This window comes from Parasteatoda tepidariorum, chromosome 3, assembly GCF_043381705.1.
Source record: "Parasteatoda tepidariorum isolate YZ-2023 chromosome 3, CAS_Ptep_4.0, whole genome shotgun sequence".
In the NCBI taxonomy this organism is placed as follows: Eukaryota; Metazoa; Arthropoda; class Arachnida; order Araneae; family Theridiidae; genus Parasteatoda; species Parasteatoda tepidariorum.
The window spans coordinates 98,734,432-98,760,024 of NC_092206.1; the positions used below are offsets into that span (position 1 = coordinate 98,734,432).

Consider the following 25,593-nt stretch of genomic DNA (forward strand, 5'->3'; position numbering starts at 1 on the left):
TATATATATATATATATGACAATAGACTTGTTGAGAAATTTCGTGATTAATTTATTGGACCACTAAAAAAGTATATGGTCATACCTTAATGTTTCTTTTCGATGGCCTTGATGTCATATGAAATTAAGCATTTTTGAGGAATAATATGTTACTTTCATAACTGCTGTGAGTTTGTAACAGTGACCTACTCATGACTGTTAGGAAAAGTTTAGCCTATTTAAGGCTAGCGCTGTCCATGCTTATTCGAAAAATGGCGCAAAACGTCAATATGAAGAAAAATGCCAGTTTTATGGAAATGAAAAGCGTTTGTGGTCTAATCTTACAATATTCAAAAGCTTTGATACCCAATGCTGCATTATCTGACAGTTCTTGAAAATTTTTCAAAAACTGAGAAATAGGCAGTGATTTCAATAATTTTCAACTTGATAGAAAAATGTCGCCAAATTGGTGATTTTAAAAAAGTTTAATAACTTTTAAAATATCAAAGTTATTTATGAGTTCTAAAACCCAGATAATTCTTTTCGGCAAGATTATATACATAGTTTAAAATCATCGCATTGCTTCAAGGTTAAGGCACTTTAACTGTGGCTTTTTTTATTTTCCTCTTGGCGACAGAGCTTCGAAAAACAATGCTAATAAATAGAAATGAATCATATATTTGCCATCCGCTTAGCAGATACGTAATAGTTGAACTACTGATCTAGTTCAGTCCACTATCCTCATTAACCTTTATTTTCGACTGTAATTTAATAATTTCTTCTGTTATTGTTACGCTTTTGATTTTGATTACTATTTAAAATTAAAAGATTAAAACTAAAAGTGATTGTTCGTATTGTTGCTGTGTTATTAGGCATTCATCTTGCATTTCTTATCAAATATAATCAATAAATGAAGAGACAATTTGAAATAAGCATTTTTAACAACCATTTTTCAATTTATAAAACCATCAAAAATACTTTATAATGTAGTTTAAGTTGAGCCATTAAAAAAATAGTTAACTATGAATATACTGTTTCCAATCTAATCATAAAATTAAAACAATAATCTCCAAAACAACTTAAAATGATGAAGCAATACTGATATTTGACTTTTAGCCCTATTATTAATTAATATCTTTGGTAAGAAATGTTAAACACGTTAACGCATTTTCATAATGACTAAAAAAAAAGAGAAAAAAAAAAACAACTGGCAGTTTTGAGCATATGATGATGGCTGTATTCTTAAAGTTTAAATAATATTTGCAATAAAACTATAAAGCCACAATTGAATTCACTAAAAAATTGTTATCGCAGCAGCATCAGCACTATAATATTTGTTTAAAAAGTGAAACTAATGAAATGTGAGGAATTTTTAAATTGAATAATTTAAACTTTTGAAAGAGCTAAATGTATTTTCCAACGAGAAACGGATTTAAGAGTTGCTATCTATAAAGTAAATAACAAGAATTTTTTAAACTTTTTATTTATTTAAAAGTAAATAAAAATTCCAAATTTCATTCCTGATATATTTTGGTTTTTTATTGATAAAGTGTTGTGCAGGATCCAGCGCTACATTTATAATTGTTCAAACAATGAATAAGTCAAATGGAACCTTTAAAACAGCGCGATAAGTAATATAATAACGAATAACTAATAGAGATTATTTGTGTTTTAAATTAAAGTCACACGTTGATTTTAAGTAGTTTAAAGTTGAAAAGCTTACCTTTTTCATTTGTGCAGTTCAAAATTGTAGATATATAGATATATTTTAGAATTAATAAATATCTTTAGAATATACTTTTCTACTCAGTTTAGTTCAGTAGAAACGGCTATCTTTTGTTTGAAATTTTCAATAAACAATGTTATGTAGTACAGAAAGGACAATAACCCATTATTGAAATAATAATGGATTCATTATTTCAATTGCATACATATCACATTCCTTAGAAAAAGGTTTTAATTTATAGCAATAGATGACGCCACCACAAACTTGTGTTCAGCTACAGTTTTAGATGCAGATACATATATATTTCCATCTTTTCGAAAAATTAGCTGTTATAAAAGATTAAAAAAGTGCTTATCACTCTATTTTTATTAAAATTAATTTCTGGTGAAATAATAACATGTTTTTTTTTTTTTTTTTTTTTTTTTTTTTTTTTTTTTTTTTTTTTTTTTNTTTTTTTTTTTTTTTTTTTTTACGAATAAAATATTTTTCGGAAAATGTAATTTAATTAATTTGTGTTGATTGATGTTATTAGATAAGAATGTTGTTAAAAGAAGTATAAAATAGTTAAAATATGCTTTTTATTATCTAATTTTTTCGCAAATATACTTTTAAGAAGTATTATCATTTTTTTATATCTTTATCATTTATCATTTTTTATATTTCTATCATTATTATCATTTTTTTATATTTCTTTTAAATAAATAGGGAAAATCTTTTTTCAAAAGTTTTTTTTCTAATCTTTTATGATTCTTGTCTTGATTGGAGTTTTAACAGCTTGTTGGATTTATTTTATTTTTTATTGAGTAGGATGAGAAAAGGAGCCGTGTATAACTTTTACAATTTCTTGCCAACTTACAAGATTTTAAAATTTGTTTTTAAAGGAAATCATTGCTTAGCAATGATGTCGCCATCTATCAACTGTTTGGGGAATAAGAATTAAAAATGCAGCTATTGGAACAATATTTGATTCCTATGTTCAGAATGCCCCGAGTCGACATAGCAAATCTATTTAAAATAAAAGTTTACTCATAAATATCTAATAAATGTTTCGATAAAAAATTCTAAAACTATTCTAATTATTGAGACTTACGCATGTTTTTAACTACAATTTGTATTCAGATATATATATATTTTTTTTTTGAGATTTTGATGAAGAGGTTTAATAATTAATCATAAAGTTTAAGTTCTTAATTAAGTGTCTCTGGTACAATCAATTCTATCTCAATTTTTGAACTCTTAATAATTTTTGAACACTTAACTCTTTTTAAGTAAAGTATTAGCGATGCCTTCATGTTGTGACTAAACTTTTATTTACTAAGCGTTTTATTTCATTATTTTCAGCGAGATAAAAAAAAAAAAAAATCCTATGAGAAGCTGCCACTGTTTTGTGTGTACAACTTTATGATATTGTTTTGCTACGCGGAAACTATAAAACTTTGAAACTTGTAACAACGAAAATCACTGGAAATATTATCACGAAATTCACTGGAAATATTATGGAATAAAATAAATTAAAATTAAGAAAACATACTGTCTAATAGATACTAAAAAAAATCTTTGACTATTGTAATAATAATTATACAAAAATTCAAAAAAAAGAAGTTGGAATTTTTTCCCGTTCATATTCAAACCATTTTTAAGATCGAAATAATTGAAACTAAGTACAAATTTGAAAAGAAATATTGTTTGGAATTGAGCCGTGTTTGACAGATTTAACATTTGATGCAGAAAAAGACACAAATGTTTCACGCTGCATTTCATTACCATAAATTATTAAAATGCTAAATATAATATTTATCACTTATATTGACCTACATTAATACAAAATAATAAAAAAAACGATGAAAAATGTGCTTCTTAAAAATTGTTCATCAAAGTGTTAAGGGTTTAAACCTTTCCTTAATTATTTTTTAGCTATAATCATGAAGAATTCAATTTGGTCTGAGCTTAAATTTCGTTAAGGTAATTATAGTCATTCAAATATGGGATCATTCAACCTAAAGGCGGGGAATTTCCTAATTTTTGCTGACAAAGGAGTATAGCGGGTATAAGTAACAGCATCTCATTAGGGAGATTTTGCTAATTTAAGTTAGCTTCCGTAAATAAGTAATTGTGCATGTTCCTGTGATAAAAAATCAAACTTACGTAAGTAAAAATAGGAGTTTTTGAAAAAAATCCGTAAGTTAGGAACGCTAACGTAGTAGAATAACATTTCAACTTTGACCACAAAATCAAAACAAAGATTTACAATGAACGTAGACTATCTCTTTAAAGCTCTGGCATGCGATTCAAGATGCATTGCTCTATGTAAAACTGCGGATCTGTGAGCAGAAAATTTTTTGTAGATTGTTGATTTCGATGAATTCAGCAATAAAGAATGCAGATTGTTATTATTATTAATGTTTAAAAAAATATTATTGAACTTTTATTGATTATTCATTTAAATTCTTTTAACTAAATTGCATTGTTAAAATATAAATATAATTTATAGTTTTGAAATAGGGAAAAGAATATCTAGTTTCTTTTGGAACTAGTGCAATTTGACAACCATCATGTAGGATAAAAACCAGTGAAATTACTTTTTTATCGAATGACCCAGACCCAATGATTGTAAAATTACACGATTCATTTCATAATTCTAATCAATGCATTTCTTCAAATTCGCATTCCATGTCCATGTTTTTAGTTCGAAGGTGAGCTACACCAGAAAACACCATTTAAACAGCGTGCTTGTAATTCTGTTTTTGTTATGTAAATAAAGCCGACATAATGTAAAGATATGCAGCATCTAAAATAAACGCGGGGATGGGCAGTTGCTTCAAATCTTACGTATGGGGAGCATTCGGAGACTAATGTAAAAGGGCGGAATTTCCTTTTTAACAGTTTAAAATTAAAAATAAAAGTAAAAAAGATTTGCCTGTAAAAATATAATTAGGTACTTTTTATGCTCTTACCTACATAATTTTACAACTTTTAAACTGCATGTGAATTAAAGTGTTCCTATCGATTGCTTAAAAAATACATTGGGATTAATGTCTCGTTTGTCTGGATAGCAATATCAGACGCATAAATATGTATGTGTCAGAATTCGCTCTTTCTATCTAAAACATAAATTCTTTACTATTAGATACATCAACTTGGGTATGATTTTATTCTATTTTGCGTAAAAAAACACCGGTAACACTATGTCATTTGCCTAGATTGCTAAGAGTATGTTTTATCCCTCTGTTCCCTATTCTAGTGCTCATCTCGCATCAGATATTTATATAGGGCTGAATTTTTTAAAAAACAATCACATTAGAAAAAAAAAACAATTTACAGCTTTCCAATAGCTATTTCTGCATTCAATTACTCAGGTACAGACCTTAAAGTTTACAGTCATGAAAGTTGAATCAGTAACCATTCATTTGTAAATTGGTTTCAGGTTTCTGCTATCCTTTAGGCTTCTTTTCCAGCGAATTTCATACTCGTCCAGTTTTGAAAGATGTGCAAATTTTCTGTTTCTAGTTACTTTAAGGTCAATTTTAAGGCTATGTTAAATATACAGTGCTCAAAAAAAGCTGACCACCCCGAATAACTTTCGATCTAATGATCTGATTTTTATGTTCTAAGACTCAATCTTAATGGCTCGAGAGGGTGACCTCAAATATGCTAACTAATAAGTGCAGACGATATTTTAAGTTCCAAAATCAGACACAAAAACGTACCTTCTCTGAATAAACATACTTTCTTTTTCGACGAATTTTTGTTTCTCACCCCCAAAATATAGGGGGTAGTCGTAATCTGAGAAATATGATTCCAATAGTTTAGCCAGGAGAACTCTCCAAAGTTTAGATCCTTTAATAATAATTTTACTTTTTTTGCATTTCGCTATATCTCAAGATATTTTTTATACGAATTGAAAGTTTTTTGCACCCAATTATAAAATTCGTTTATCCAAAGATAATTTTATGCAAAAAATAAATTTCAGTGAATATATAATACTTTTTATTCTTTTATTTAAAAATGGTCGAAATAATTTAAAATGGTAAATTGTACACTCTCTGCAACATTTTAAAGAATGTAATTTTTCATTGCAAAATACAAAATTTGAGTAAAATCGGTCGAATAGTTCCTGAGAAATTGAATTTTAAAAAGTCAGATATTTAAAATTCGATTTCTCAGATTTCCAATTTTTCTCAAATTTCGTATTTTGACATGTAAAATTATAAAAAATTCAAAATGATGCAAACGATTATATCTTAAATTTCAAAATTTGCTTCGACTGTTATTAAATAAAATATAATAAACATTTACTAAAAGTGTTGTTTGCATCGAATCATCTTTGGATAAACGAACTTCATAGTGGAGTGCAAAACTTTTTCAATTTGCTTAAAAAGTTCTCGAAATGTAGCGAGATACGTAAAAAGTAAAATGAACATTAAGGGGTTAAGACTTTGGAGCGTTCTCTTGACCAAACGATTGCGGCTTCCCCCTATATTCTGAGGGTTAGCAATCCGCATCCGTCGAAAAAAAAGGTATGTTTATTCAGAGAAAGTACGTTTTTGTGTCTGATTTCGTAACTTAAAATATCGTCTGCACTTATTAAGTAGCATATTTGAGTCATCCCCTCAAATCATTAAGTTTGGGTCAACGAAAGTGAAGATCCGATCATTAGATCAAAAGTCAGTCAGGGTGGTCCGTTTTCTTCACTGTACATCACACATACGTTGATTTTTTTAATACAACTCATCAGTATGTATTCGCAGAAATACATACATTTGTGGCTCACTGTTAGCAAAAGTAGATTTCGACTGTCAAAGTCTGAGAAAACAGCCCCATTTCGAACATTTTTGAATGACCTTTGACCGCCTCGCCTCAAAGAATGTATTTATATCTATATAGTTAGTAAGGAAGTAGTAGATGACAGAACAATATCAGTGCCATGGTTCACTCATTTTACAAAGGAAGTTTTGCCGTATAAAAATAGATTTTTTCTTTAAAGAGAAGGATCTTCAGTTTTGCGACCACTCAAGACCTAGAAACGCTCTACCACAAAAATAACACAAACTACATATCTGATGATTTTACATAAAGAACATATCCTGCAAATTTCAACATAATATAAAACGTTGAATATCCCATCATGCCTGACTTGATCGGTTTTTGAAATAACTGGCTCTTAAATATTATCTCAGGAAAAATTGATAAAAATGTATAAAATTAAAAGTATATTTACTTAGAAAAAAAATATTATACCGTGTATTATATGCCAGACAATCAAACATAATTTCAGTGACATATTTAAAAAGAAAATTAATATATTTTTCAGTTCAAATATTTATAATGATTCATATTTATAAGGAATCAGTATAATTTCATTTAAAATATACAGGGTGTTCCAAAATTACCTTTACATCACCTGGCTTGTAATTGATTACAGACTGGAAGTGCTTAGGGCCACCAATGCTGCGCATGTTGAAGTGTACTAAATAAAACTTTATTAGTTGCAGTAATACACGCAATATAAATATCTTGTTTATTTTCGAAGTTATGAATTTTTGAAGTTGTAAAGAGAATTTTGGAACACCCTGTATTATAGTTCAATTCACTTAAATATATTTTTCAGCTCAAACATTTATATAATTTACAAGAGAAAGCTTATTTTGAAATTTCACATCAATTATAGCATTTATATTAATTTTTAAACGTTTTTCAAAATTAGTTAAGTTTTCTTTGTAGCTAGAGTTGTGATTTATAACATTTAAATTTTTTAAACCCTTAAATAAAGCAATGTGATAAATTAATTAACCTTACCGGACACCGAATAGAGCTAACAGTTCGAATACAACAGAAAAAGAGAAAAATAAGAATATTCAGATGTTCAGAATTAAATAGAATATTATTATTCGATAATAAAGACAGAGAGGGAAAAGAATTGAATAAACACATATTTTCTCTAGAATACATATAGCTTTCTCAAACTTGGAAATCAAAACCATTTAAGATATTTTCAATATAGTTCACAAAATTCATGGCTTTAAAGATTTCATTTTTGCTTGTAGGCATTTCTCAATAATCCCTTGTCATCCCAAGCATCTGAAAGGGAAAAAAAAATCATAAATAAAAGTTTTGGAAGAATAACAAATTTAAATATTTAGAAGAATAACAATGGAATAAATGCATATGTCTGAGGTTAATTGAAAAATCTGGCTTAGCGAAGTCTCGCTGTCATTTTGCAATCCACAATTGGAAAAATCTGTGTACATTTTGTCACATGTCTAATACCTATGAGGATTACTACAATGAGCCCTGATAATGCGGGGTGGATCAGAAGATAGAGCGTTCGTCTTCGAATGAGATGAACCGGGATCGAATCTGGTCGATACGAATTTCGCACCTGGCTCACACCCATCACATTGCTGACGCAAAATATCCTCAGTGGTAGACGGATCATGGGTTAGAGTCCCCTTACCATCAGGCGAACCGTGGAAGGTTTTCGTGATTCTATGCAAGTAATGCAAATGGGGGTCAATTCCATCAATAAGTCCTATGCGAAGGGCAATACCTCAATCATTGAACCAGGAGTTACCTTGTCTTCTGGATAGGGTTCAAAATTACAATGCTACAGAGTTGAACATTAGTAGTCGTAAATCCAAAATTGGGTCAGCTGTTCAACGACGGTTATAAAATAAAATAAAATAAAATAAGCCCTGATACTTAGAAGGCAATTAAGATGTATATCAATCATTGTTCAACTAACCTGATTTATTTCAGGCCGTTTACGATAAACCTATTTACTTTTACGCTAATTAACTAATGTAACATTCGCTGCTCTAGTAGTCTCATTCGATATACTTCTTTATTTATAACAAAAACATAATGCTTCACTACAATAATCCTTAGCAAATTTAAACTGATTGAGTAAATCGTCGATTGTGTGAGTAGTTAGCCCCAAAGTATATGGGATAAATGTACTAAACGAAAAATATCAGTTTCAAAAGAAAATATTTCGAATTAGCTAGACGCTTAGCAAAATGACTGATTATAATTTCCAAAAAACTAAATTATAATTTTAGAAAGATACATATAAACACGATACGTTGATTTATTAGCTAATATCTAAATATAGTCACTGCTGCTCTAGCTGTCATGACACAGCGTTTTTTTTCGTTGTTTTTGTTTAAAAAAATATATAAATTAAAAGGTGCAAAAAGAATATATTTTTCATTAATTTGTTTTTAGTATTCACCCAATATCCTAAAAAAACAAAAAAATCAAATCAAACCGGAAGTCTTGCAGTCCTCATATAACGTCATAGCAGCTCGGATTAGTGTAAATTAAGCGGTATATTTTTTGAAGTAAATAAAGCTTTTTAATCAAGTGATATCTCACAGTTTCAGTTTCTTGACATTATTTATTTAATAAGCCATAATTTATTAAATATATTGAAGTGAATATAGTTTATTGACTAAACGAATTGTTTAATTGAAAGATGCTACAGCATGTTTCAATTAAACATTTTGGATGAAAATAATAACTACAAAAATTATTTTAATACGAAAAATAAATAAATGATTGTTACAGACATACGTTTTTAACTTATTCTCTTGGTATCGATTTCGCTATTGCTTATCTTTCTGTTGATAAAGAATACGTGCCATTATGAAATAACACGGAATTGAATTGCACATTATTGATTGCCTTATGATATCAATGAAATATTGAAAGATAAAAAGATAATACCAGTATGTAAAGTAATTTTTATCATTCAAACCTTTTTAAAATATTAAGGGAAGACAAATAAATCCCTAATACATTTTTGAATATTTTTAAAATGCTATTATCTTAAATTTTTATTATAAAGATTATAAAAATTACACAAAAATTATAAAGATCTGCTCACAATTTTTGCCAAAGCCATCCTCAAATTACTTTTAAAAAAATATGAAACCAGAAAACAAAGTTTGAAAAATCTCAATTTAAGTGTACTGCAAGGCAATAACACCTAAAAATGTATAGAATGAACGAAAACAAAATCATAAAATTAAAAATATTGAATAATCTATATTATGTAAAACGCTTATAAGTACATGGTTATGAAATCAACTTAAATTTTTTTCATGCTTCGGCATAAGTATCAATAGAAACAGTTAAACTCTGTTTTATTATTTCATATTTTAAAATAAATTTTGTTTTAAGTTTAGTCAGAGAAGAGTCAGAAATTGTGTAAAAGGATAGCAGCGTTCTAATTATGCAATCAATTATTTCTTTCCGTTCATCTTAAACGAAAACCTAAGTTTTAGAAGGAATATTTCTCTATTTGACTTTTCTATAATTAATATTATTATTATCTATCTCTACAATTATTTACGGAGAAGATAGAACCGCTCTAATGAAACTCCAGAAGAACAATACCAACGAAGAACTGCCAGAAATAGCGCAGAAAGAGAGCGGTGTTTTAATTTTTCAAAAAATTACTTGTTTTTGTTTAATCAAAATGAAAACAGGAAAGTTTCAGAAGGAATATTTTTCGATTTGATTCCTGAAATGATACCAATTTTTCTTATCTTACTGACGATAATAAAGCTTATTATTATTAATAAGATAAAATCTTCATTATTACTAACCTGCCCATAAGACCATAATACGCAGCTTCATTATTCCTTATTTTAAGTTAAATTTTGTTTTATTTTAAGTTAAAATTTGTTTTGTTAAAAGTTAAATTTTGTTTTCTTAAAATTAAATTTTGTTTTCTTAAAGTTAGTTTTTGTTGGATTTTAAATTATGCTTAATAATTTACGGGTGGCGTACAATTATCTACGGAAGTTTAAATTATGCTTAATAATCTACGGACGGTGTACAATTATCTACGGAGAAGAGAGAACCGCTCTAATTGAAACTCCCGAAGATCAATACAAACAATTAAAAGATCAAACAATTAAAAATGCTGCAGAAAGAGAGCGGTGTTCAAAGTTTCAAACCAATTACTTGTTTCTCTTTATTCTCAACGAAAACAAGAAAGTTTTAGAAGGAATGTTTCTTTATTTGATTCCTATAACGATACCAATACCATCTTATTGACAATAATAAAGCTTATTATTAATAAAAAGAAAATTTCTATTCATAAAAAAAAAATTTTGTAAATTTTTTTTTTCACTAATGATATTATCAATATTTTATTCAAACAAAGGTTTAGGAAGGAGGAGGAGGGGCAGCCAACGCATCACAACGTGGCATCCCCCTTTCCTTTGGAATCGATTAAAGGGACTTTCCCTTAATTGGAAACGAAATTTAACTAAACTGATAAATTTCATTATGTATCTCCTTCATCCATTTGTGTATCTCCTTCACCTTAAGACTTTAATAAAAAATATTCTTTTAAAAATAAATTTACATTTTCCATTACTTAATTTAGTAAACATTAAACATTTCTGGAAGTTTAAGGTTTACAAAGTTTTACATCATTTTAAATAATGTATTCTCTAAATTTTTAAAAAAAAATTATTATGTATGATAAAATATAATAAATAATAATAATTCCATCTAAATAAAAGATAATTTTTTTTAAAGTTTTTTTTTCTTAGCAACTATTCAATCTAATTCATATACATTTCAGCTGATTTCTTTTAAATTCTGGCTACAATTTCAAAATTGCGGTTACCTCCTTATTATAAGAGCAAAGACTAAAAAATGCCGAAGAAAAATTAGATTTAATCAGAGAAAGTACATTTAGTGTCCCATTTAGTGATTTTATTCCACCTTTATTGACCACAATTAAACTGTGTCTTTTCAACCATTTAAAGTTTATTGTAATTCATAAGAGTTTCCCGTAATTCATAAATTCAAACTAGTTGTGAGCCTAAAACAAATTTCAGAAAATTAATATCACGACATAAATAAAGTGCAAGGTTTACCATGTTTTGAGTGTTATCTCTTATTTGGCTACACCGGTGCGAAATATCACCGTTTGTTATTTTTTTGGGGTGCATCTTGCAGGGCATAGCATGCTTGCCGATTGGTCCAAATTCCTATAATATTTGTTTCGTTTCAATTTAAATTGAAAGAACGTGTTATATTATAAACACTATAAGTATAATAAAATTTGATGGCACCCTTTCTTAAGCTTTGGCTTAAAAATCATTTGGAAATATAAAACCAAACGTCTTACAACGAATTTTAGCATCTAGCCCCATCTTTGCTTAGATTTCACGATCAACCATCCATATTCGAGAACATGTCCGACACATAGACTTATGATAAATTACTGTTGCCACCTTCAGGCAATAAATGTTTAGGACCTCTACTTTATTTCTCACTCTAAAATAAAGTTATTAATCTAATGCAAGACAAGAGCTGTTTAAAACTTACCAGCATAAATTATTAAAAGATAATACTTCACATATTTTCCCCCAAATCATGTAGAATTTGAGCAACTAAATCAGTATGGCACAAAAAATCTTTCCAATGCTTCGAAGTAAAAACTAATTTCAAGTTTTTGCTGAAGTATTCCTGCGCGCAAGTCATAAGATCCTTGTCCAGATGCAAATCAGCCAGAAAGAAAGCGTCACAGACATTTTCGACGGATAATTCTTTCTTCAAATGCACGACACATTCTTTTTTTAACGAATCAATCTGATATTTGTCAGCGGCATAATAGAGTGTGACCGCATCATCCCAATTAAGATATTCCAAAGGTTTAAAATACAAGAACTGAATAAGTAAAGCCATAGTATTGTTATCAATATCATCAATGTCAATTGAAGTCCAATCGTTTTCCTTCATCTGACCTTCGAACATGGCGTGAAAAACAGGTGACTTAGAGCACAGAACAGCTTTGTCAACAACGAATTCCTTGCTCGGTGTTCGAAGTGTTACAAAACTGTATTCTTTTTTCTCTAAAAGTTTGATCAGTGCACTGCCATCTTTCGAATCATCTCTTGTCTCGGTTTGAGTAGTCTGAGTTTTCATTTCTTGATTTTGATTTCTATCATTTAATGCCAATTCGTGGAAGTGAAAATCATAGGTTGGCGGAAAAGACAGCAAATCAGACGGTTTCAAATTTGAAAAGTATTCGATGGGTCTGTGCCACAATTCGTTGTCATCTCCCATTCTAGATATTATCAGACACTGAGATCTTTCGGATTCTAACTTGTTTTGCCTGACACTAAAATTTATTGTCAATGACCCGTTGGGTAAATGAACCCATGGTTTTCCTTTCAGTTTTTCCAAACTCGTTACCTTGAGTATTCCATATCCACTGCGATCACCCTCATTGTATCTATAATCCGGATTTCCTGAAATAGAAACCCATTCTGTGCTCGTCAATACAGATATTCTAAATTTAGTGAGACAGTTCTTTGGGTAAGTCGCTTTGAAAAGAAAAACTCCCAAGAATCCATCTTTCACTGCGATTTCTAAGTGCCATTTTGATTTCAGCTCTTTGATTTCAAAGAATGGACTTTCAATAGATAAGTTAGGACTTGTTTTAAAGTTTTCAACTCTCCAATAGCAAGTAAAGTCATGTGGGTCAGCGTAATTTTCTACTGATAATGCCATTAAGATGTAAAATATATATATAATATATACACTCAATAACACGATAAAATATATACACTGAAATTTAAACGAGACTATAACTATAACATAACCTCTTTTCGCTGCGGATCTTACAATAGCATCGAGATTAATTATTGTTCTGAATGATGATGGATGTTATCTTATCTATAGGTATAAGATAAAAACAATGCAATCTACATATTAAATTAATCAAAAGTTTCGTTGTTTTTTGAATTAAAATCTAAAGTTTGTTATAGTGGAATCTCTTGAAATAACTCTTAAGATTACTTGGTGAACTTATATTAATTATTAGAATTAATCTCTTTTTCAACTTATTTAACTGATAATTTCAATACCTTTTTTTCGAAAAAGAAATAAATAAATAAAAATAAATTGTTTAGAACTAATATAAAATTGATCGCTTTGCTCATTTTAAATTGAGAATATTTATTGATGATTAAACAGTTAAATACTTTTATTATGAGTCTACAGATTTAACGAGGAAATGTCCCCTAAAAGGTTTGTTGAAAGTAAAAAGGCCTACATAAAATGCTATTATTGCCAGCATAATTTGGATTTTAGGAAGAATTTTGCAAAACTTCTTGAAAATTATATGTATTAGTGAACGTGTCAAAATAAAAGAATTCTGCAATTTATGGAAATTTCATCCGTAAAGGGATTTAAAACATCCTTTTTTTCAATGTGTTCACATATTATATGTCAATAAATAATAAAGAGAAAAAATATGAAATTTGTTTTACATATCTTGCCCTGAATCGCACAATGAAACAACTGGCATAGGATGCTGTTATGCAAACAATTAAGAAGATTCTATTCTTACATTTTCTCATCTGCCTATGTGCATTATATTCTTGACTAAATACTTATAAAATATAGAATCCAGCAGAAGTGGGGAAGAGGCAATTTCAATGAAAGATTGTGAAAAGACGTAAGCTATTTTTAAACCTTTTCGAGTACAATACTTTTGTATATATTATAGCTCTTATTTTTGATAATTTTCGGATTAACGACTACCCTTCTTTCTCTATTAAATTGTCTCGGATCCTATGCTCTCGTTATAAACGACACTATCACATTTACGAACAGTGTCTCAACTGGGTTGGACTATATTCCAACTGTAGCAAGCATTTAAAGTAACAGAAAATATGGTATTTCATTAATTAATGTTTCAGATAAAAAAAAATTTTTATCTGCAAACTTTTACATTTATTTAGCAATTACAATTGAATATATAGAAAGTACTGTACAGTATAACTATAAAACAAAAATTGCGTCTCATGCATAAAGTTAATACAATCATTTTGCTCTTGTACTATTCATTATAATCTTTTAAAAATAACACCCAGTTAACATTAGGGCAGAAAATAATCATCAAGATGGAAAAAATTAAAAGGAAACTTATTTCATTTCAGCTTAGAGAAAAAAAGTATTCATAACCACTAAGAAATTTTTAACAATTATTGCATAATGTAGAAATGTTTCTTAACCGCGAGAAAGTAGTGGTGATGAACAATATATGGTTAAGAACAGTTTGTGTTTAAACAATTTGGTTTAGAATATTTAACTCCTCCCAGAAACCAGCTACAAAAGAAATTGTTTTACAGTCAGTTTTTTCTCCTCTCCGTTTTTTTATTTTTTCTAGATCTGATGGTTAGCGTACAGAAGGTTCTAGAAGAACTTGTATTTTGTATCAAATAATAAAGAAAGTACTTTTCTAGAAAAATAGACACTCGGATTTTTCTATTTACAATCGGTATATTTAATACATTAGACTAATCTTAATCAGAAAATAAATTATTTAAGTATTTTGTTTTGACGAATGATAGCGTTGATTATTATTTAAAGAATATTGACATTGTGTAACATCTCGTCAACCACGAAAGTTTGTACGAATTCCGCCATATTGACAATAAATCGCTAAAGATTATAATCTGCGTACATTCAATGAAAATTAAATTAGGTAAACAAAAAAAAATATTTTCGATTAAAGTGTAGAATCGGGGCCCCCTTCGGTTGGAGACAAATTTCAATAGTAAATTTGGACTGAAACCAGAGTTGGCCAAAAATGCAATCGATTACAAATTTTTTGATTACAGTAATCAATTACTTGTAATCATGATTACAATTTTCAAAAAATTTTGATTACAGCTGTAATCATGATTACAATTTTGATTACAGTAATCAATTACTTGTAATCATGATTCCAAGTAATTGCGATTACAAGTAATCACAACAAAAACGATTACAAGTAATTATGATTACAAGTAATCAAAATATATGATTACATGTAATTTGATTACATGTAATTTGATTACATGTAATTATGATTACATGTAATCTAATTACACGATTACAAGACTATTGTATTCTTATAAATGATTATATTTTACAGTAGATAGTAGAATGTATTTTATAATGATACATTTTGCACGTATTAACATGTACTGCATTTTGTACGTATTTGTATACGTACAAATGAATGTAACTGAAATGTATGTACATATGATTTTATCTAGTGCATATGTTCAGACATTTTAGTATCACACACATGTACATACACTTATATTGTAGGTATAAAATATATGTACGTATGTATATAGATAATAATTACGTATGTATGTGCAAACAATGTAGGCATGTACATTTATACACAATGAATATATGCATTTTATGCAAATATTTGTGTATGTAAAATGTATATCTATGTTCATGTACGCATGTATATACAAGTACTTGTGTTTGTACGAACATACATACATTGTCTGTACAATGTATGTCCCATGCATGTATGTGCAATTTATTTATGAACAGTACAATATATGTATGCATGTACAATATAGGTATATCTGTAGGATGTACAATATATGTATGTATACATGTACATGATATGCATGTCCAGTGTATTTATGTACATGTACATAATATGTTCATGCTCAATGTAAGTATCCAAATATGCATAATACATTTGTGAACTATTGTACGTACATTGGGCGTATTTATATTTCACATATATTCATACATGCATTCGACATGCATAACGTACGTACATACACACATTTGAGATGCATATATTGTACAGATGTATATACATATAGCGTACAGATGTATATACATATAGCGTACAGATGTATATTCATATAATGTACATATGATGAAATGAACATATAATGTTCATATAATGTACATATGTGTGTACATATACAGTACGTATGTGCATAAATATATTGGGCATAATTCTTTCGTACAAATTTTACATGTGTACATGCATGCTATCCCTATCTATGCATATGGTGCAATGTATATATGTACAATGAATGTATCCACACATGTACAATACACGTATGTTCCATGTATGCATATCCATATGTACTATATATGCACGTACAATACATGAATGTATGTACATACATTGTACATGCGTACATACATTACACGTATACATATGTACATTACATTTATGTCTAAATATGTGTACAATGCAATAAATAAAATGCATGTAAGTTAACTTTTAATGACTCAAGCAAGTTAAATGACAAAATCAAACGATATTTAAATTTAGTTTTCAGCTTTAATTGTTCTATATCATTTTGAAATTCTCTGAATAAAAAATTATTTTCAGGTATTTTCATGAAATGTTTGACAATACAGATTTATTTTTTTTATAACATAATGCATGATTCATAGAAATTTTTTAAATGGTAAGAAAAACGGTAAATTTTATGTGTGGAATTAATATTTAGAAATTCCAAATAAAATTATCGTTTGCTTTCTAAAAAATATGAGGTCGAGTTTCATATACCTTAGAATAATTTTAAAACAAATTTTAATAACTTTACTCATATAAATTTTTTTAATGTATGCACAATGTATGTGTATATTGTAATTACATATATTTAAATGTACGCACGTATTTGTACATTACTTGTAATTATGTACATGTATACGTTGTATGCACATGCATACATTGTGCATATAACTATTTTTTTGTACATCCATGCATTACATGCGCATAAGTATTAACAAAGTATGTAGTTATACAAGTACATACGTAAGTTGTACATAAGTACATACTTTGCGTGCACATATATCGATGTACATATAAATATGCATGTATACATGTACGCATTTTATTTACGCAACTATGTGCATATATTGTACCTTTAAATAACATTTTTACATATTGTACGCAAATACGTACAATTTTATATACAAACGTACATTGTATATACGTGCTATTATCGTAAATTTATACAATATATGCACTTAAGTACATAAAAGCATGCAAACGCATAAACATTATTTTCATATACGTTCATACATACATTGTCTATGTATACAAAGATACAAAACATTGCCTTTTTGTACAAACTAACATACATGCGTACATGTATCATAAATGCATAATTATATGTACTAAGCATATGCGCATTGCATTAAGTATATTACAATATAATTATGAATATTGTACGTACAAACAACGTTTGTGCATACATTGTATGTATAGGAATCGCAAATTGTACGTTCATGCGTGCGTACATTCTATGTACATAAAAATATGTAAACACATGAATACTTACATAAAAAATTTGACTATAGTATACAATCGTAATAACTTGTAATCGTATAGTTTGATTACAAGTAATCACAATTACATGTAATCAAATTACATGTAATCATGATTACATGTAATCATATATTTTGATTACTTGTAATCATAATTACTTGTAATCGTTTTTGTTGTGATTACTTGTAATCGCAATTACTTGTAATCATGATTACAAGTAATTGATTACTGTAATCAAAATTGTAATCATGATTACAGCTGTAATCAAAATTTTTTGAAAGTTGTAATCACGATTACAAGTAATTGATTACTTGTAATCGTGATTACAAGTAATTGATTACTGTAATCAAAATTGTAATCATGATTACAGCTGTAATCAAAATTTTTTGAAAGTTGTAATCACGATTACAAGTAATTGATTACTTGTAATCGTGATTACAAGTAATTGATTACTGTAATCAAAATTGTAATCATGATTACAGCTGTAATCAAAATTTTTTGAAAGTTGTAATCACGATTACAAGTAATTGATTACTTGTAATCGTGATTACAAGTAATTGATTACATAGCTGTAATTATCTGTAATCAATTACAGTTGTAATCGATTACTGTAATCAACGGCCAACTCTGACTGAAACTTAGTTTTTTGTTACTATGATATTATATGTACTAATATTATATGTACTATGATATTATATGTACTCTTGCTGCCTCCGCTTTTAATAACATTAGCATCGGGTTACCACAATTTCGACATACCGTTATGTGATTGGTTTTTTGTTTATTTTCATACGTATATACATAGGCATGTTTTCAAATCGCCAAATATCAGAATGACCCCTGATTCTTAACTTTAACCTTATTTTATAAAAATATATATTAAAATTTATGTTTTAGAACAAACGATTTAAAAAACTTATGGCACTGTTCATTTGCAAAAATAACTAAAAATAAAATTACTTCAGAATCATTATATTTTAACAACTTACAAACTATTAACTATTTTAATAAAGAGTCTTAAAAGAATAATGTATTGGCACATAGTTTTCTAGGTACCATATCCCCAGCGCAAGTAATTTCGCGGCTATTTTATCTATTTATTTATATAAAAAAATGCCCCTTAAAAACACAGCAGTTGAATTTACTTGCACTTAGTAAGTTTGCGACTGTATCGGTTTCCATTATTGGTTGGTGAAAAATCGTGTCTTATGCGTCATTGCTTGTTTTTGGTTCGTGGGAATTTACACAAATAATAACGAACGTAGAGTACATTTGAAAAAGATAATTACTCAGTAGATTGAACATATAGAATAAGTATAGAACCAATAGAATGAAGTTCAAACTTACCAAACAGATTTCATATATGCACTATGACATTACATGTATCCAGATAACAAGTGCAAAACTTCTGCAACTAATTCAGTGTGACATAAAAAGTCCTTCCACTGTTTTGAGATGAAAATCAATTTGGAGTTTCTGCAAAAATATTCTTGCGCGCAACTCATTAGATTCTTGTCTTGATGTAAATCAGCAAGTAGTAAAGCGTCGCAAATATTTTCGACGGATAATTCTTTTTTCAACAGCAGGACACACTCTTTTTTTAGTAAATCTATCTGATACTTATCCGCAGCATAGTACAAAGTAACAGCAGATTCCCACTTTAAATCCCCCAATGGCTGAAAATGAAGAAACTGAACGAGTGTTGCCATAGTTTGACTATCAATATCGTCAATGTCTACCATGTTACTGTCACCCTCCTTCATTTTTCTCTCAAACATGGCATTGAAGACCGGAGACTTGGCGCACAGGACAGCTTTATGCACCAAAAAATCTCTGTTCGGTGTTCTGAGGGTAACAAAACTGAAATCTTTCTCTTTAAAGAACCTGAGTAACTCATCAGCATCTTTGAAATCAAGATTTGCATCGGTTTGAGTGACTTGAGTTTTTACTTCTTTTGTTGTGTGATATTCATCGCCGAGTAGCTGCTTGTTGGACTGAAATTCGTACGAAGGAGGAAAATATGCAAAATGATTTGGATTCAAATTTGAAAAATATTCAATCGGTCTGTGACACAAATCTGTTTCATTTTCCAATCTCGATATCATCAGACACTGAGTAGACTCTAACATTGATTTGTACGTCCATATACGAAAACTTATTGTTAACGATCCATTTGGTAAATATATCCATTTGTCTTCTTTCAAAGTTTGCAAACTTAAAACTTGAAAAGCTCCATAACCATCACCACCAGCTTTAAATTTATATGCTTTATTGGTCAAAACGGGAATCCAATCCGTTCCCTTTAATAAGGACAGGGAAAAATGAACGGTCCAGCGCATTGGATTATTCACCTTAAAAAGAAACGCTGCCAAAAATTCTCCTTTGTCTGCTATAGTTATGAACCATTTTGATTTCAACGTTTTAATTTTAAATTCAGGAGAATTCATTGTAAAATTATTGCCCGGTGTAAAATTAAAATTTTCAATCCTCCAAAAGCATGTGAAACCACGTGAATCCATATTTTTTCCAGAGAGTGCCATATTTGCGTGGATTGTAATTATAAAAACTAAATAATTTTATTAAGGGAGTCACAACCAGAGACTTTTTAACTTTCATTCCTAAACTAGTCTCTTTATATGACTTTATCCAGGTGTTAAAAAGGGCATTATATCTTATCTGTAAATAAAAAATAAATATTGATATCTAAAATTTATTCAATGTCAGTGAAAATTCGTCACCCCTAATCTTTTTATCTACGTCAAACTTCCAAATATTAATCAAGTTGAGCATTAAGAAAAATTTTTTTTTAAAACGTAATTTATAATTATATGAATTGCAAGACAATATTATTATGGCATCTTAATTCATTGATTAACACCAGAATGTACGGAATATATTTCTTTAATGCGATTGTTTACTTTATTTCCTTGAAAAGACAGGTGGTGCTTAAAAAGAATTTAAAAGAACTTTCCCTAGATTTATTTTTAAATATTTTTTTTAAATTACACAAAAATTTTTTCAATAATTAACAAATTATTAAAACTTACTCAAAACTCCTCACAGACTAATAATCTCTCTACTCAGCTCTGACTGACTGACTGATACAGTTAAAACAGAGTACCTGTACCTGGGGGATATTTTCTACTTCATTTCAAATAATCGAATTAAGGGTGGGAAAGGGGGTGCGATTAATAGCTAAACGTCGGAACCTCGGAACTTTCGACATGGTTCTAGACAATATATAAAACGCTAATACGCATGTATCAATAAAACCGATGATATTTCTTTTCTCGCGTTGGCAAAAAATTTTCATTTTTAATTGATAGGCTTCGGCGCGCAAGAGCACGTAGTGAGCATCATATGGCTAATCTATATTATATAAAACGCTAATACGTTTTAATTGATAGGCTTCGGCACCCAAGAGCACGTAGTGAGCATCATGTGTCTAATCGGGTGAATTCTCACCGAATAATCAAAAAAAGTTTTTACAAAATTATCTTCATCGAAGCCGATGCTTTACATTCGGCGTTCAGTACTATTTCATATTGTTTTACAACACATGGTTTTAGCCCTCTGGTGGGAAAGACTTTAAAACAAAACTTACAACAGTTACTTTTCTCAGCAACTGAAATTTAGAATAGTGTGATTAAGAAAAATATGTGAACTGTTTGCAATTTCAAATTAATATTGAAATGCACAGGTTTAGAATTTTCTACAGTGAAAAGTTTTCGGAACTTCAGTGTTCAAAAAAGTATACAAAAGCTAGACGTTAAGAACGTATCCAATGAGCGAGCAAAGCGAGAATCGGATTGCGAAGCAATCCGAAATGAACTGCGAAAGCAGTTCCGGGGGTGGCGAGAGCCAGCGAGCAGGGGGCGAAGCCTCCTAGTTCCCATATAATCCCGTAAATATTGGTTCGCTCACTTCGAAGCTCCCAATTTCCCAGAACTATCATGATACCAAAATACTCGCCAAATATCGCCAACACTAAGAAATTATTGCTATGTCTACATAGATGTCGCCAAATGGTCTTCCATTAGAAATGCAATAGGTATCATTTTCTCTGTAAATTACGTTGAGTGAATTTAAATATCAAATTTTTTATTTAGCCTCATAACAAAAGAATATACACAAAATTAAACACGCACATATACAAATTTGCAACAATATTTTAAATTACAGTAAAACAGATTCTTTAAATGATTTAGAGCTAAAAGGTCAACTTCATGATGACTATTGCAATGCATGCAATTCAACAATGCAATGCATCCTAAAATTGTATTTAATATGTCAGTTTTGTAATCGAAAATATTAAAATGAGGATGTGAACTCACGAAATTTGTTACAACAATATACCTTTTTTTTAAATGATACTTTTAAAAAAAAAATGATTATTAGAAAAACAACTTTTGTTTACAAATAAATCTTAGTAAAATCACAATATAAATTAATTACAAATGTTTATAAATCTTTGAGAATGAAATTACAAATCTTTGTCATGCGATCAATGATAGGAGCAGTAAAGTAGGAGCATGATACTAACGTACTCAAGCTGATTTCTTCATAGTACATATATTCTAAATCATAGGTTCTCAACCTTTTTAACGCTGCCGCCCCCTTAAGGAGCAAAAAATAATTTTAATGCCCCCTTTGTTATTTAGACTAGAGCATGGGGACGGAGGAACGTGTGCTGAGTTATGAGAGACAAACTTTTTAAGCAATATTTTTACGCTTTAAATTTGTTTGGTTTTTTAAAAAAGAATAAATTAACTCGATAATTTTCTCACGGCAGGTAATCACAGTCTATTTGTTATGATCAAAATAAATACGTTTAATGAAAAAAAAATACAACAAAGAAACCTATACTTAAAAATAATAATTTATTCTTAATTAGATAATTAAAAAAACATCCAAAATAATTTTTTGCACTAAAAAGTAATATCAACGAAACATTTAAGTAACTATGTTAGTGGGATGATTGTACTTAACGGTTCAGACAGTAATTCCTTAACGCTCGGTTTAATACTTTTAGTGAGATGAAGACGCAAATACCCACGTTGCACAATTTCGAGTCAATTTCTCCTTTTTGTGACAAGGTCCGTAACAGCACTGAATCCCCTTTCGACAAATTAGGAGGCAGGGAAGACAATTAAAAAAAAATTTAACGATTGTCTACAGTCCAGGATAGAGACGACTCATGTTATCTTTTAGCAAAAATTCTGTGGGATGATCACCATTTCAAAGTTTCATTAGTTAAAAATTCGACCAATTCCTCGTAAATCTGAACCTCTGCTGTTTCAATATTTACAAAAGAATTCAAAACCCACAAATCCATTGAGGGACTTCTAGAGAATAAAACGTCTTTAAAAGGGTCAGAAAAGTCCATGTGCCAAGAGTCACAGGTGTTGACTATATTCTTATGCGTCGTCAGAGAGAATTTCGCCTGCTTGGCTGAACTCTTTCCAACCAAAATTCTGCTTCCACAAAATGAGTTTTTTTAGAAAGGCTGAAATAATAGATTTTGTAGGGATCAAATTGAGTTCGTCGCCTTGAAATTTTAAATTAACCGCCATTAAATTTTACAGATAAATCAGCCAAAGTCTTTCATAAATTCTAGCAATCTGTCTCTCAGAGCTACATTTCTGTTTCCGAGGAACTCAAGCACAGAGTCGAAAAGATTCCAATACCTATTGAGACAGAAGCTTTTGGAAAGCCAGTGAATCTCGGTGTATAGTAGTAAGCGTCTGAATAATCAATCGTAGTTACTATGACTTTTGTTCACAGCAGATATGGCATATTGCAATGATTGATGCAAGCGGTCATTGAGATTTTTTCCTACTAAATTCTGTCTGTCAATCATGCAGTGAACAGTTAAAATATCTGGTACCACCCTTTCCAAAAGGACGATAAACCCACCATGTCGACCCACCATTGCAGGAGCCTATCAGTGGCAATGGACATAATATTCGCAAGAGGAATGTTTTTCTCTTTAAAATAATCTTCGACAGTATTAAAAATAGATTTACCTTTGATATCTATATAATCAAGCTTCTTGCAAAAACCATATCTTGAATAATGTTTCCTACCTTTACAAACCGGACCTATGCCTACAGTAAAGCCTACATTACCTGGCTAGGTTGATTCATCAACTTAAAGGAAAATTCGATGGATATCAAAAATTTGCATAAAGAAATTTGAACGTCTTCGGCCATCTCATCATTTCGTCACCGTACTGAATCGTTGCTTATGGAATGTTTTTTTATTGCATTGGATGAGGCTGGCTGGTGTGAAACAGTTTCTAAAACTTCCTTGACAACCGGCAGTATCAACTCTACTTCGATGGTATGAGCTTTCCCAGATTTAGAAATAAATTTTGATATATTATAAGAAGCTATCGAACCATCGTCGCATTTTTGTGATGAGGTTGCTAGTAACCCTGAGACCGAAGACGCCTTCAGAAACGTTAAACAAGATGTGTTTGAGAAAAATGACAAATCTGTATTTTGTTTGTCAGGATAAGTTTTTTGGAAATGCTGCAGCTAACGGTATGATTTCATTACCTCATTAGATAAAACTTTAAACACATGGGTAATTGAGAGTTCAACAGTGATTGTACGAATCCCAACTTCAAGCACGTGGCACTGTATTGATGACACTTCTTTTTGTCAACAGACATTGTTAGTGTAAGCAAAATACAGACGATGAAAGAAAATCAACTATTTCTCAAAATTAATAAATAATTTATGATAAAAAATTAATTCGCGCACGTACCTGGTCAAATAAACTATGAGATCTAATCGAAACTGGGCAAAAAACCGCAAGGAAGCTTAAGAAACACGGGTCCAGTCAAACATTCATACTGAAAGCGCATGCACTTCAATTTTCACTAAATGGCTTGAATGAATCAGAGGCTATTACTACATCACTACTGACTCATGCGCTGAGCTGTGTTGGTTCAGATCGAAGAATAGGTGTCTTTTAAGTTCGTTTTATAGCTGGTACAACGGTGTATCGGATAATCCTTATTTATTATATTAATTTCATCTATTTTTCTTTAATATTAATTTTAGATTAATTTTATTTATTAAATAAATCTTAATTCAATAATTTTATTTGTAAGTTTTAAAATTAAATTTGAATGACAAATCATGCTCATCGCCCCCCTACCGCCCAAAACATATCCATCTCCCCCCTACCGTCCAAAACAAGTTCACCGCCTCTCAGCATACTCCCACCACCCCCAAGGGGGCGGTATCGCCCCCGTTGAGAACCAATGTTCTAAATGAATAATTTCTACTTTCGTAAAAAAAAAACGGTTTTATGCTAAAAAACAACAATTAGTGCGAAGCAGTAATAGAGGTTGGTGAACAGGGGTTATTTTTTTCATGGTGGTATTTCCTTTTGAACTCAATTAAACATAAAAATGAATGCATTATTGATGTGATCCATAAAGTATATTTTTTGCAGTGTTTTATTTGCCGATTTTCGTATCTGTAAGAAGCAGAATCTTGTAAATGAATTCTTAACCATTTTCCAAAAAGATAAAGTACTGAAATAGTCACCAGAGCTCCTAGCCGTAGAAAAATGCAAATTTTCGATCGCTTTCAGACTGCTATGAGCAAATGCTTATTGTCATTTTTGGAATTCAAAAGGTTTTGGGGGGTTTTGTCATCAGTCGAAATTCCTTCTAACTATAGAGCTCAAATCTTCAATGGAATACTGTGTCTGATGACAATTCAAACTTAAATCATCTCCAACTCACTACT

At 29.6% G+C, this 25,593-nt stretch overlaps 1 protein-coding gene across 4 annotated transcripts in view; it reads right to left on the bottom strand.

Annotated features, from left to right (window-relative positions):
• Positions 1-7,566: 7,566 nt before the first annotated feature.
• LOC107438409 (speckle-type POZ protein) overlaps positions 7,567-25,593 on the bottom strand; it is a 30,839-nt gene continuing 12,812 nt past the window's right edge. For 2 of the 4 annotated variants that reach the window (XM_043047515.2, XM_043047517.2), the window contains exon 2: positions 7,567-7,782. Coding sequence is in view for 2 of the 4 variants with exons in the window: in XM_043047516.2 (XP_042903450.1) it covers positions 19,204-20,367 (1,164 nt within the window). In the remaining 2 variants the exon portion in view is untranslated. Of the gene's footprint in view, positions 7,783-12,054; positions 13,391-19,174; positions 20,462-25,593 lie in introns of those variants that run through there. The other 2 variants (XM_043047516.2, XM_016050700.3) reach the window with 2 other exon arrangements.